The 15,702-nt window shown below is 36.8% G+C and overlaps 1 protein-coding gene across 5 annotated transcripts in view; it reads left to right on the top strand.

The window, feature by feature from the left end:
• RNF170 (ring finger protein 170) overlaps nucleotides 1–15,702 on the top strand; it is a 747,148-nt gene that overhangs the window by 659,998 nt on the left and 71,448 nt on the right. For all 5 annotated transcript variants that reach the window (XM_044060906.1, XM_044060905.1, XM_044060909.1 and 2 more), the window contains one exon: nucleotides 2,239–2,312. In XM_044060906.1, coding sequence (XP_043916841.1) covers nucleotides 2,239–2,312 — 74 coding nt within the window. The remainder of the gene's footprint in view (nucleotides 1–2,238; nucleotides 2,313–15,702) is intronic.

The raw sequence follows: 15,702 nt of genomic DNA, 5'->3' as shown, positions 1-15,702 counted from the left end.
TGGATGTTAGAATTTTTTTTCATACCATGAAATTTGCGAAATGTAGCATTTACAAAATATTCAGTATTAACATAAAAGTGTAATTACTGGTTCTGTAAAGACTAACAATTATAAAAGGTATCAAAAACATATAGTGTTAAAATGTCAGGCTTAAAATGAAAATGTATTTCTGTTTCATCTCAAATGTGTTATTTCAAATGATGTTAGAATTTTGGATTTTTTTTTTTAATTAGAATTTAAATGCTGGTACTCCTCTGCCTCTGAAGCTTGGAGTACCTACAGTCTAAGGTTGTTCTGTAGGTAATTGTCCCAGTTATCATTCTTTGAAAACTACATGAGAATGTTTCAAAGCATTTTGGAGATAATTCCATTTAAATATAGGGAGGTGAATTAGCTAAAATAACAGTTTTGGTTTAATCCTCTTAAAATGGTCAGTAATAGAGAGGTTAATACACTTCGGTGTGAAAAAAAGATCACTTTTGCAGCAGAACATTTGTCATGTCAATCATATCAGAACAGTAAACACTGGCTCAAACCAGGAAAACACATTCTGGCAGTAATTCTGCTATTGACCCCAAAAAATCCCAATTCAAAAAATACTTGTCCAGCACTGATGAAAAAGCTGTATGCACTGCGACTCTTACGTTTTAATGTGCATTAAAACCAGAACAGCAGGAACTGTATTTAGAAGCATAAATTAAGAGTTTGTAGTGGCTTCTGTAGACTTCTTGAGTCCCAACTCCATGAGGTCTCTACTAGCAGAGTTTAGCTTCCATATGTTGAACTCATTTGATTGCTGTTTTTTGTAGGAAACCACTGACAGTTGTTGTTGTTGTCTTTTGGCTTTTTCACGGTTAGGGGTCACCACAGCGGAACTCCGGTCCGCTAATGATTGGCAGTAGATTTTCACGAACACCGAGGTGCCAGCTCGACGTTCAACCTTCAGTGAAGGCACACCCATTTACGCATGTCTTTCGAACGCCCACCCAACCGCGGGGAGGACATGCAGACTCCACACAGAAGGCACTCCCCGCACTCCAGCCGAGAGTCAAATGGGAGAACCTCTTGCTGTGAGGCAACAATGCTACCGCTGCACCACCGCGGAATAGGTGCAGTTTCTAAATGTACATTCCTAGTACTTGCTTCAAGAGATTTACCCTTCTTCATATTGTGTGACTTTAGATTTGGTGTGTAAAAATTTGGGGTTGCAGGAGAGACTTTTCTCCCTTGCAGAAAACACTTGCTTTTAATTTTATTTGGCAAGTTGAATCCCAGCCAGCTTAACTCTTTTTATTGAGTTTTCGTCGAATTAAAACATTGGTGATTTATAGAAAAGCATTTTCAGTGCAATAAATAATGAAGCAAATAATTCAAACACATAGTGATAAAATAAGACACAGTATAATACTGACAGTGGTAAAGTGATGTTTCTGCTGAAAACAAACGGGTGTGTTATACCTGTTAAAAATCATAGAAAATGAGCAAAACCGAGTGAGTGCTGTGCAGCACAACTTGTCTTGTGGGGCAAATGGTTGCATTGACTACAATTTCTAGGTACAGCAACCCTTCCCCAACAAGGATCAGATGTTTTTTGATGCAGTGTGATGTTTATTTGGCAAATCTGATGGAATAATTAAACGTAATTTATTTGAATTTCTCATTATCAATTGAAGGTTTAGTATAATAGGACTTGAGATGGTAGAAATGTATTATAGTGGGAGAAGCATGTCAAAGTCTAAGAGAAAATTCATTTATAAAACCTCAAATTGTTCTGAATACTTAATATTCAAGTCAAAATTACTGCCTGTAACTTTTTGCCCCTTCACTTCAACACTTACCTTGTATGTAACATTCTCCACCTCAACTCTCATCCAACATTTTTTTTTACTTACTTTAAAAAATAATCTCCAGTAAAACGTGTATCTGTAAAATGGAAAATGTGAGGTGCTACTGAACAAACGGGTAAGCAAATAAGAAGAGGGGAGGTTAAGAGTTAAATTAATAAGAACATGGAATTTAGAAATTATAAAAAAACAATGCTTTGACTTTGCTAATCCAGAATTAATTTATGAAAAAAGGGATAATTAAACATATATATATGTTGTACAAAATTCTGTTTTCAACAGTGAGAAGTGAAAAAGTGAAACATTTTGTAAATGTTGCTGTTGATGATGGTTATATCTGTTGCATAATATTGCACAGTGATTCCTAATTATAGTTTATTATTTCATTTTCTAGGCACCTGCATTATCGCTTACTGGAGATATGGCTCCTGGCTTGGATCAATCAGCTGTCCTATCTGCAGACAAACGGTAACAGATGTAGAACATAACTGATAGAAAATTATATTTTAAGTTGTTATAATGTAGAATTGCAATTAAGTTATAGAATGGTTGATAGGTTGTGCAGCCATTTCACTAAGTTCCCCCAAGAAGAAGGACTAGTCTCATAACATTTCCTCTGCTTCGTATAATGTATGATGGTGTAATAAAAAACATTCAATAATTTAAAAGGCAAAGCATAGCACAGAGTAGAGTCCTCACTCCAAAAAGGATAATTCACAAAACTGTGATATATTTGTTTGTGTGCATGTGTGCAAAGTGCCTTTCACCCTTGTGTTTTATTTAAAATGTCTTTACGAGGGTAGAGCATTGATCACAAGTGACAAATTTTCAGTCTTCGCATGGGCGTACAAAGGGAGATAGAATTACATTTAGTGACAGTTAGCAAGAGTATAATGAAGACACACACATCTGTAAAGTACCATTATCCACTAACAGAAATGTAAAAAGTATGTACAATTGTAATATACATTATTTACAATAAGTCAAGGTAATTTTCTTGTAGAAAGTGAGATGTCTGCATGATAATTATATCTGTGTGTAGTTACTGGATGTTTCTGTTTTCCTTGCAGTTGTAAAACTTTATGTTGTATTTCATTAGGAGAGATGTGGGAAAATAAGCCCTTCTGCATGGAGGTTTAACGCGTCCTTGCAAAAGATGCTTGGGTAGAGCTGTCACACAGAGTTTCAGAGGGTGTGCATTTTGAGAGTTTGACTCATCCAGTTTGTTGTTAGTAGAGAATGTATTCTACATACACATACATATCTGTGTGTGTCTGTGTGTGTGTATATACGTAAATATATATGGGCTGTAGACATCTAATTGAAATGTAAAAATGTCTACTCATTCCTTGGTGATGTCTACATTTCCAACAACACATTCCCTGAAAACCCAACAAACTGAAAAATAAAAAGGTTGCAAAAGGATAACAGTTTCCTCATATGATCTTACAAGAAAAAAAAAAAACACCACCACTAGCATACCATTCTTGCATTTGTGTGTATTGTTCTCATGTTCATCACAAATAAGGTTAACACATATTTTTTATTTTCCATTAGTTCATGTTACTGCCAACTTGAGCTGCAGTCTTCAGGGTGTCCAATGAAATTCTGAGAACCATACCAAGTTTATCCGAATAGTGATAGTGTTACAGAAATGTTTTTTTTTTAAGGAAAGGTGCAGGGTTAGGATTATCAGGTACTTGTAAGTTTGGGAGGTGGTGTTTTTTTATTTTTTTCTAGGTCAGTCTATTTAGATCAATATTTTTAGGTTCAAATATTTTGTTTTGTGAAATTTCCTTATATAATCATACATATATCAGTACTGTAATTTTAGTTCCAGTGCTACAAGGAGCACAGTTCTGGTTTTCAGAATTTCAGTGGACACCCAGAAGACCGCAGTTCAGGTTGGCAGTAATATGAATTAATGGAAAATAAAATATATGTGTTAACCTTACTTGTGATAAAATATGAGAACAATGCACACAAACACAAGATTGTAACTGCATTCCAAATAAAAATGTCATAATGGCAGGATTCTGAAAGTATGCATTTTTTAGGCTTCCAGTCCAAACAGCTAACATAGTTATATACTAAATAGTTGTTTAATCTTGGGAGGGGGACAGAATTTATTTTACAAAGTCTGCCTCTGACACAAATCTGATAGAAGTCCACTGCTAGAATTTTGAACTTTATTTAAAAAAAATGTGGAGGAGTGACCACTGCTTTCACAAAAGGCAGTGTTAAAAGTCAGGTAAAGGTTTTGGCATCTTAGCCTTGGATGCCAGCAACTGAGATAAGAAACCTTTAAATGCTACATATGTGATCCAAACTTGAAGAAAGGAACGGAGTACAAAAGATTTGGCATTAACTTTTAAAATAATTTAAAATTTAATTTGCTAACTTTGGAAGCTATACAAAACAAATTGTCAGCTGTAGAAATGAAATATATGTCCAGAGAAAAGAAGTGTGCACTGTATTATGAGGAAATCATAAGGCTTGTATGGAAAATCACTGTTCTGGAAGCCTGAACCAATGATCAGGAAGCAAAAAAAAAAAAAAAATACCATTTATGTATTTTAAGACTTCCTGAAGAACCATCTGATCCTGTTCGTTTCATCCAAAACCTACCATTTTAGCTTTAGGGACCAACCGTATTGGGCACTGCTTGTAACTTAGAGAGAGCTTATAAGTCTGAAAGAAATGTCCCTTCCTGGCACATGACCATGGGTTCTTATAAAATATTTCTTGAACTTTACAAAGAATAAATCTGTGCATCTGTAGTCATAATCCAGATCTTGATTAACTTGGAACTGGCATAAGATAATCAGTTTTCAGGACATTACAGTATTAGCCAATGAAATCATCAAGTCTTGCAAAGAAAGTAAGTCTTGCTCAGACCCAAAGAGCACTTTGTTTGATTCTGCATTTAGCACTTGGGGATATGTAAGCTTTAGACCAGAATAGTTCCTTTCTGTCAAGAAAACAAGTTAATCTCTTAAAACTCTATATGTAGCCTTCTTTAGAATATAGCAGAAGCTGGAACTTACTGGGTGCTCTTTTAAAGAATCGTGATTTAGACTATGCTTACCTTAAGTGTCAGTTTTGTTTTCAAATGTTAAGTATTTCTATTCTGTTTGAAAATGTTTGGCTTTTAGTTACAGCATCAGCTGGCACAAAAGATGATTCAGAAGAGATGTTATCTTATTTCGTCAAAGCTTTGCTGTCTTTGTCTTGGGAGGAGGGGTGACTAGTTGCCTGTTAGTTTTGTGTAGAGTGGAAGTAGGCTAGGGAGGCTGATTTAATGTATTGTGCATGTTGTTTAGGGACATGCTGTCTCAATTTCTGGAAGCAGGTGAAGGCTACATTGGAAGGCAGAGTGTGGGTACAGTGACTGACATGGGTAAATGTGCCTAATGACGTTTTGGCATATCAGGCTTAGTCCAGTAGAACTTGATCACATTTATGGCTGAACTTTATTGCCTATGACGGCAACTAATAGCTTTTCTATTCAGGACATCACAGGAAAGAATAAATCTGAATCTGGAGCATCATGGCAAAGATTTCAGTACAGCTTTGTCATGCTTCTCAAGATATTTTCTTCCTTTGGATTTCCCTCAGATAGCTAACACAGCTTGAACTGAGGTGGTGATGGAGACTGATGACATTAATATATCATATCTAGAGTGCTCGGAATACTGAATTGAAATGGATATGCATCAGCAATGCATATTCATACTGGGGGTTAAAATTCATCATTGAACAACTGGGTGGTCCTTGGAACCTTTTCTCCTTGCTTATGGACAGCCAGGAAGGTGGGTTTTACTGTCTTTCATACCATATAAATAATGGAGCTTGTTCTACTTCTGGGACACTCAACTAAATAATTAACTGGTCTTGACTTTGTCTTTGGATAGTTCTTAGGCACTGTAGTTCAGCCAGTCTTATACTAAATGCTATTGTATAGTGTACAGTGTCATTCTCTTGGAAATTCATGTCTCTTTGGATCATTCCCAATGTTACAAAATAGCTGTTTTATGAAGAAATGCACAAAATACCTGAACTGGTGGGGTCTCCGAGTTAAACTTGTTATAAAACAGATAGACATAACGTTGCACTATTTGCATTACAGTCCGCCTAGCTCAGGTATAATGCCAGCTTTGGCTATTTAAATTTGCAAAGATATTTAGAAGTGCGAGGTGGGAGTAACCATAGAAAGACACATCTTCCCCTACTCTGTTGTGAGGACATTCTATGAGAGGATCTCTCCTGAACCTGTCTGAAGCTGTTCAGGTGGGTTTTTACATAGCCATCTTTCTGTCTTGGACTTGGTGGATGGTATGGCACAGAATGCAATGTCCAAGATCATTTTCCACCGTGAGAAAAGGCTGGGATGATTTTTTGTAGCTGCTGCCTTTGCCTCAGTACTTTTTGGCTGGAGTTGCAGCCCTTCCCTGATCCCTGTCTTGGTAGGTGACAAAACCCTATATTCATTGGGCAGTCCACTTCCATGCATCTTTCCTTCACTTTCAGGCACCCTAAGCACAAGGCCAAGCATCCCCAAGCATCCTCTGCTTGTCTCCTGTACAGAGTTTAGACACCCTTAAGGGTCTGGTGCCAGTCTTCTTTTGTGGCCTGGGCTGTTGTGTAGGTCTTGGCGGGGGTAACTGTCCTGCTTTGTCCTGCAGACAGAAGTGTCTATTGGTGATCAGCTTGACTGGCTTCATCTACTCGATTAGCCCCTCTCCAGCTTGTTCTAGTCCCTACTTTTCTCCTCAGTGAGTTCCTTGCCACATTGGAGTTGTTAGGACAGGTCCAGCATTGATCACACAAGGGCAGCGGTCTGCTACATTTCCTGAAAGAGAGAAGTTTTGTTTTCTCCCTCCTTTGAACTGAAACAGTTGTTGCTTATAGTTATTTTTTTAACATCTTCTGCCCTCTGAGGTGGTCCTTGAGACCTTTTCCTCCCTGCTTATGGATAGCCAGGAAGGTGGGTTTTATTGAATGCTTTGCACTTGTCTGTCAGGGGGGGGTTCATTGTGGTTGTCTGCAAGTATCTAGTTCAGTATCCCCAGTAGCAGGATTCTTTGGGTATCCCTCTTTCTTCAGAGGATATCCAGGTTTTTGGCTTTGGTGGCCTAATCCTGGAGGGAGAGCAGTCTCAGTACATCTCGGAAAGGTGACTTGTGGCATCTTTTTTTTTTAATTATCACTTAACACATAGACAAACATAAACTAAGAGAAAAAGAAAACAAACCATAATAGCACTTTTTCCATTTCTATACATTATACATCACATATGTTTTCTTTCTTTGTAACAGTCATCAGTCCAACCTTATATAAACTGTTGAATTCCTGTCTTCTGTTAAACCTCACTCCTTGCCTCCTGAACGCTGTTCTGTATGTATTGTTCCTACAATGTCCATTTTTTCTGTTTAAGTTGCTCTTTCTCTTTTTAAAGATTCCTCTTCCAATTCCTTTATCTCTTTTAGAATATCCAATACTTCAAATGCATTTGGTTTAGACTTTAATTTCCATTTTCTGATGATTACTTTTTTGGTAGCCAACAGAATTAAGCTTAAGGCCTTACTATGTTTAGGAAGTTCAGATCCTGTGTCCCAGCTCAAAAAATAATTTCCTTAGTTACAGCCATTTGCTCATACAATGTTTTTCACAAGAGTACTCTGTAGTGAATTTGTGAAGTCTGCCAGCTCATTACATTCCCAAAGTATATGCTCCTAGTTACGTATTTCATTCCCATCACACCTCCTAAGATATAAAATTCCTATACAAGCACTTCCAAAGATCCTAAACCTTCTGGACTGTGTTGCATATTAGGGAACCATAAACATGTCCTCTTATTGTTCTCTTGCAAATTGCTTTTCAAGTTTTTCTTCATATTCTTTTCTAACCTCCTCTATTGGTTCTTGTAGTTATGCAGTAGTTTATATGCCCTATTACTTATCCCTTTTTTAACAGCAGCTTCCATTCTAGATTCAACTAAAAACTCCTAAAAGAGCAGGTCTTTCACTTAAGATTCCCCCTGTCCCTTCCTCTTTGTCTATAGTCTGAAATCAGTCCCTGGTAGGGAAGGCAGTCTGTAGCCTGCAATCCAAGTGTCTTCTTGGCCTCATCACACCTTATTACCTTTTCCTCTCTAGTAATTTATTTCTAATACTTTGGTTGCTTTGCCAGTTTTCTTCAGTAACTTCCAGCCTCCTCTTGCCTATTTTCTGTACCCCTAGTTGCAGTCATCCCTTTTGGGAAAATCTCCTTTCTCCATTCCCATGTTGGCTTAGTTCTTAGAGTACTTTCTGCTACTTTGTGACTATAATATTCTGTATGGTTGTTATTATTGTTAATGATCTGCATCAAAAATCCCACTCTCCCAATCCACCCAGTTTTATCATTATCCTTTTACATTTGGATTAAAACAGTCTGCTTGCACTTGATATACAAGCCTTAATTGTGTAACTCTAGAATAGCCCTTCAAATCAGATAATCATAAACCACTGTGTTATCTCTGAAGGATCAACTTATCCCTCTTAACTCTTGCCCTCTTCCCTTACCAAATTCCTTCAACTCTTTATTATTATCCACAACTTCTCTGGTTGATAAGTAATATGCCTGATCTGTATATAAAACTAAAAGGGTTAAAAACATCTTCATTGTTTGTATCTTACTATCCATATCCATAAACAAGAGCTTCCAGTTTGTTAGTTTTTGTATTATATTCTTAGTCTCTTTCCACATACCCTTAGCTGTCATAACAGAAGCCTTTTTAATCCATATTCCTAAATATTTCATCTTATCATGTCCCCATAAATGTAGGTATTGCTGAACCAATTAGTGTGTGGGTACATAATTTACAGCTATAGCCTTTGTTTTATCTTCTTTTATTTTATATCCCAAAAAGACTTGACTCAAAATGATCCATAACACTGATATGACCTTTTTTGGATCTGTCAGATAGAAAATAATATCATCTGCAAATAAACTTTTCTTGATTACCATACCAATTATATCCTTGCATTTCTGAGTCCCTTACTTTGCCAATGGCTCTAAATATAAAGCAAATAACAAAGGGGGGGAGTACACCCATGCCTGGTTAGGAACCCTCCCACTTTAATCCTTACTACTGAGCCTTCATATATCCTCTTAATTATCCTTAATATTGTTCCAGGGAACGCAAATGCTTCCATTTCCCTGCTCATAAAGTCCCAGCTTACTCTGTCAAATGCTTTCTCTGTATCAAGACCCACCAACAACAGCACTATTTTCTTACATTTTGCTTCCTTGTGGATCGTCATTGTTCTAGTAATGATGTCAAATGTTTGCTACCCCTACACAAAACCACATTGATCCATATGTATCACTTTTTTGGCAACACCTATGCTATTCTTTTGGCTAGTAAGGACTTAAACGCTTTATAATCATTGTTTAAAATTGAAATAGGTCTGTAAGAAGCTGGTTCTGATGAGTCTTCACAGCCCTTAGATAATACAGCCACCACAGCTTTTCTTCTAAGATGTTGGTGCTTCTTCTCCTTTTAAAATGCTTTTAAACAAAATCTTCCAGATCTTTATCACTTTCTTCCCTCCTAATTTCCAAACTTCCATAGGAATGCCTTCTATTCCTTGAGAATTTCCTGAAGATTCATTATACATCACCATTTTTATGTCCTGTCCTCCTATCATAGTGGTTAGTTGTTGAGACTCATCTACCTCTAACCTTGGCATAATAATCCCATAAATGTTTCCATTTGTGCTGCTTCTTGATTTCCACATTTCTCTGCTTAATACAATTTTTTGTAAAATTTCCAAAATATCTATAATGCCTCTTTAGGATCTCTGCTTATTTTTCTTATTATAGGCTCCTTAAGTCTGGCAACAACCCTTTCTACTTTCTGTTGCATAAGTTATTGTACTAAAAGTTTTTGAGCTATGGAGTTATTACCAGAAATAGTTGCCTAATAGCAGTATCTCTAAACTCATGCATATTATCCAGATGCTCCCTTATTTTCTCTTTTGCTGTCTGCATTTGCACCCCTTCTTCTTCTGTGAGATTTCCCTTACTTTGCAATAATAACATTTCAAACTTTGTCAGCCCCTCTAAGTAATTCCTATTAGTTCCTAGCCATATCTTTCTGTTTTATTTCTACCTAATTTTAAAACTTAATTTTCATTTTATCCTACTCACTAGCTATCATGTCTAAAGAAATTTCTATCTTCACTAATAACTTTCGAATAATTTCCACTACCCATTCCTTAAATACCCCTCTTTTAACAGCTAGGTGGGAAGGCACCAGGGCATCACTTTGACTTCATTACTGTAGATTTTTGTCTTAGTTTTTATCAGTGCATGATCCATGATAGCTATCAGATGTGTATTGAAGCTTTTAGTTAAATGCACATTTTCCTTTGAAGTATAATTTCTGTAGTCTGTCCCAGAAATTGTAACTTGGGGAATAATATGTAAATTCTGCCCAAGTTCCTACTGCTGAATTCACATCTTCCATACCAAATATTTTCATAAATTTCTTCAGACATCTACCCTCTTTTGTTATACTTTCCCTTGTAGGTCCTCCTGGTATATTTGGGGACTAGAACTTGATATAGCTTGGATGCAAGTAAATATTCCCTGCTGAAAGCTGATTACAAAATTTTCTTAAGCTCCATAATAGCAGTTTTAGGTGGAATATAAATACATTCCAGAGTAATTCTCCTCCATTGCAAATAGCCCCTTATTACCATAAATCTACAATAATTGTCTTTTGTTTTCCTCTTCTATCACTATTTTAGCCCCTCTAGTAATTAGTAATATTGGTATTCTGCTAAACACCCTTCCTGAAATCCTTTCTTTGTCTAATTTACATGCTCATTTCTTTCCAGATGCGTCTCCTGCAGCATTGCTATATGCAGTCTGCATTTCTTAATATAATTCAATACTCTTTATTTTTGTCTATATCTGTAATTCCAATTACAATACAGATAATGTAGCCATTATGATAAAAAGTTATTTTTCCCACCTGTTATACATGGCAGTTTTTTGAATGGGTATTTACAACTTTTGTGTTACATGCACGCACTAATGTTTGGCAGGCTGATCTTTTATATGGTTGTTTCTTGTAATCTTCATTTGAACCTATGTCACACTTTCAAGGCTTTTTGTTTTATTTGAAAAGCTTCAAACAAAAAACGAAATACATTTTCAGAATACTCCATCCCCCTATTAACTTAGAGCAAACACACAAAACTACATACATCTTCAAATAATGAAGTTTAACCCTCCAAAAAGAAACAATTGCCTCAAATTGAAAGCTGCAGTCATAGCCATTACCTAACCTAAAATTAAGGTACCTAAGCTAAAGCTCATACTACAACCCATGTTCTCACTTACATTGATTGCTGTCTGTTCTTTTATTATTTCTATTCCCTTCCCAGATGTGAAAAGTAGCTTGTATGCTTTCAGAAGACTTTAACTTTTTGCCTTAAGAAAATTGCATTAGTTATCTTCAAATAAAACTAAAGTGTACACTGTTTTATTAAATATATTAAAGTAATAGGACTGCTAGAGAGGTATCTATCTCTTATTCACTTCTCATAATTTCAAATGTTATTTTTTCATTGAACTGCTTGCTGTTGTAACTTAAAATCTTACATTTCCCTTAGCAAAGAATGCTTAGAATGCTCAAGATTAATTGCTTGCACCTGCAGACTGCTTGTCTCCATGTAAAAGTTGTCAGTAATGAATCTCTGAAAATTTCATTTAGAACAGAATGGACACCTATGTTAGCTGCAGACTTCTTAACTCAGACTGAACATTTGGTATTAGAAAAAAAACAAGGTAGTGTCTTTACAGAAGTAAGAATCTTAGCATTCTTCTTGGCTTTCATCATGTTGTCTTATTTTTCAAGCCTACTTGCTTAAAGAAAACAGTTATTTATAGCTTAAGCCAAGAGCATTAATCTACTCATTCACGCTTGTAAAAATAAGATAAAGTATCTTAATTCTACATATAATATAGTATAATAAGTGCACATTAACTCCCCACCCCAACAGCCCAATATTACAGCATATGAACAATGAACTTGGTTTTGCCCAGCCTTTCTTCTCTTGTTAAACTGTAAAGCCTATATTTCTTGCAACCAAAAAAGTGCTTGTTTACTTTAATATCTCTAAAACATACATCAGTCACTGAAAAGAGTCTCCACATTTAAAATACCCCTAACTACATGCTATAAAATTGCTTTACTATATATAACATGCAGTTTATATCATATCTTTTATACAAATGCTAATAAGAGAAAACATTGTTTTACTTAGTTATTTTTTTATCTCTTAGTGTTCTTCTAAACATTAATGACATAAAATGGGTTATATACTTTACAGTCCACCTACAAGTGTAACAAAGTGAACAAAAGTCCAGTCTTTTTCAACCACTTTTTCTTGCAAAGTCATAGTTCACAAGTCTGATTGATGCTTTATAGTTTCTCATTTATTCTCTAATCTTCTTCCTGTTTATGTTCATCTCCTTTTTGCAACGTAAGATTGTGGCACACGTCCAAGATATTCCTAATTCTTCCAGTCAACTCCTCTGCTTTTTCCTGTCTTCCAAGCATTTTCCTTTTGAACACTGGAAAAGGTTTCACTGACAGTCTCTCAGTGAGCTGTAATGTCAGAATAATGTGAAACAGCGTCCTCTTTTGTTTATAGCCTCACTTTTTATTGGATAAACTTTTTTTATTTCCTCCTTAGTTTCTTCTGCATTAAAATATATATTTAATTCTCCAGGAAAAATATTCTGAAGATAGTTGGATATAGCAAATTGAATCTCATACCTGCTTCTCAGCATTTCCCGATGGCTGGGATAAATTTGCTTCTCTTTTGCCTGGTGTAAAGTTAACGGTCATTTCCACAACACACTACTTTCTCCAGTTTTTAATACTTTTCCCTTCTGCCACAGTTTTGTCAGGATCAACTCTTTTTGTTTGTATAATTGCATCTTTACTAATATAGGTCATGACTGCTTTCTCTTGGCCAGGTTTGGAGCATACACTCATTGTGCCCTTTTAATTGACAAATTCTGCTGAAGAATACCAGTCCACTTGCTTATTTGTGTTTTCATAAAATCTTTACAGAAGGTACCTTCCAGTTTCTCTGGAACAGCAGAAAATCTCAGTTTTCTCTGCTCACTGTGTCTTCTAACTCTTCCATTGTTTGAAATGGATCTTACTAAGAAGTCTCATACTTAGCCAGCCTTTTCTTCATTTCAACCCCTCATTTTTGCAGTTTTAGCCGGTTGTCTGAATGACTAGTTAAATTTTATTCTATTATTCCAGCCTTTTGTTATTTGAGTTGATATACTCCTTCAGTGTTTCATTTATTTTAATCACCTGAGTACATTTGATTTATTTTTCCTCTAAATTACTGGAAGCCATCTTTTATACCAAAGCTAAAGTTTAAACTGCTTTTTGCTGAACAGCTACAAGATTCATCCAAGACATTGCTTTCTCTTCACTTTTTTGGGTTGATTTACTTTCAGGTTCTCTAAATGTCTTATTGGCTGGCATCTATGCATGATATTACTAGCCAGTAACTGAATTTTATTCAGGCAGATAGTATCACAGTATCTTATTTCTCACTTTCTTTTTTTTACACTTGGAGTGTTGAAATTAAGGTGTTGATTAGTATGCAGCAATTTTGGAAGCCTCAAATGTAACTTTTGGCATCTTATCCTGCCTTGAGTTCCTTGGAACGTTTCCCATTAGGGAATTCCCCGTTTTCTCTCAGATGTGGTCCATTTGGATGGTTGTGATTACTGTGGACCTTCATGTTTCCACTTGAAGCCATCTTTCTTTGGCTTCAAATGTTTGTTTCCCATGTTCATTTCACCTGCTGTCACACAGGGCCTGAGTTACCAATATCTGGAAGTTTAGGTGTCAGTGCAGATCAAGCCCTGGTTTGAACTGGATTGTATCTGTTGGCTTGAATTATTGTCCATTTTTGGTGCTGTGGTATATCTGCATGCAAGGTTTGCTGTGATTTTTAAGATTGTAGGATGAGGCCTGTACAGATTTCAGACCCCCTCAAGGGTTTCAAATTTGGGATTATAGTTTGTTGGCATTCCTATTAAATCCTGGGTAGGTCTTGCCTTTCACCATCTTTCTATCACTGTCAATGGACAACTCCATGTGAGGAGGGTATGTCATCTAGTGTTCCCTTAAGGTTCCTTGAAAATTAGGATTGGGTGCTTGGCCTTTATGGCCAGGTAAGCAAGGTTGTTGAGGCATCCCCCTCTATTGGTTCATCACATGGTCTGAATTATTACTTACTACTGGAGCAAGGGGGAATGTCACTGTTTTCAGTTGCTGAGAGCTGCTGTTTGGATGGAGCTCTGGGTGCTGCTGAGCTTGGCTCCCAGAAGATTTCTCTTTCTTTTGAGTAAGATTCTGGTGGCATTCACTGAGAGCCATCACTCCATTATCTTTTTGAGGAGATGATACCAGTGGTCGGGACTCTGGTATGGGGTAATCTCAAGGGCAAACTTTCTACTTTTTTGGATAATATGGCCTAGCATCATCTCCTCCTTCTGATGGATTGTGGTTTCATGTTCCCCCTGCTGGGTTGGTGGGCTTTCTTCTTTCTAACTTATTCCACATTTTATTATAGAATTCAGGGTAGAATTTGATTATCTTTCTCACCTGCCATAGTCTACTAAGTGAGAAGGGTGTACATTTGGGTTCTAGTCCTTAGGTACTTGTGGACCCTTCCCTTTGTGTAGTCAGGGATGTCCCTGTTTTTTAGTGAGCCAGCTGATGCCTTTTTAATGCCTGGTCAAGGTATTATTTTCCAGACCTCACTAGCCTCATGGCTGGTCTTAGGAGAGATGTCATGAGCTACTGCAAAGACTTATTGAGTTCCAAGAGAATATTGATCTCCATGTTGATGGATTGGTACCATGTATTGCCATATTCTGTGTTTGTCCTGATGATTCAGGAGGCATGTTTGGTTTCAGTCCAAACTTTGCATTCCTGAGTATTGTCCTGTTCTTGGCTTAAGAGGGCTGGACTGAAGCCCAGCTCTAGTTAGTCAAGCAACTTCTGCATTGGGATGGCTTCTTTTTGAATCCTTGTAGTGATCCTTCCATTTCAGAAGGTTTGAACTTCATCTTTGGCAAGCTTGCCATACTGTTTTGGGCCTTTTTACTTGGTGGAGTATGGGTAATCTCTGAGATAATTTCCCCTTCCTACTTTAGTTGCCTTTCTAGGGATTCAGACATTCCAGGTCTGCTGTGCTCCTTTAAGGGTTTGGTTTCCCCTTTTTTCACCCTCTTCTCCTGAGAAGGAGATTTTTTCTTTCTTGAAATGTACCTTTCATGTCCTAATTTCCTTGTGTTGGAGGAGGGGTCACATACTGAGCTCTACAGCCTTTTCTGAGAGTCCACAAAGGCGGCTGTGTTGTTGGTTAGCTAGATCTTTGATTTATGTTCTTGTTTCTAGAGCACAAAGGGCTTGCAGTTGCATTTCAGTCCTTTTGGTGCGGATGTTTTGGTAGTGTTTTCTACAGTATTAGATAGTTCTACCTGCTACCCCTAGCTTTGGTAAAGTCTGATCCTTTATGGGAATATCCGTTGTGCCTTCAATGCTTGGACAATCTGCCCTTAGCAGACTTGATTAGATTGGCTCTTTTGGCATGGATGTTTTGGTTGTGTTTTCTACAGTATTAGTTAGTTCTACCTGCAAGCCCTAACATTGGTAAAGTCTGATCCTTTTTGGAAAGATCTGTTGTGTCTTCAATGTTTGGACATTCTGCCCTTATCAGACTTGATTAGGCTGGCCCTTTTGGCCTGTGGTGCTCCT

The sequence above is a fragment of the Protopterus annectens genome, chromosome 2.part0 (genome assembly GCF_019279795.1).
Source record: "Protopterus annectens isolate FY-2018-M chromosome 2.part0, PAN1.0, whole genome shotgun sequence".
Lineage (NCBI taxonomy): Eukaryota > Metazoa > Chordata > Ceratodontiformes > Protopteridae > Protopterus > Protopterus annectens.
This window is presented reverse-complemented; position numbering and strand designations above follow the sequence as displayed.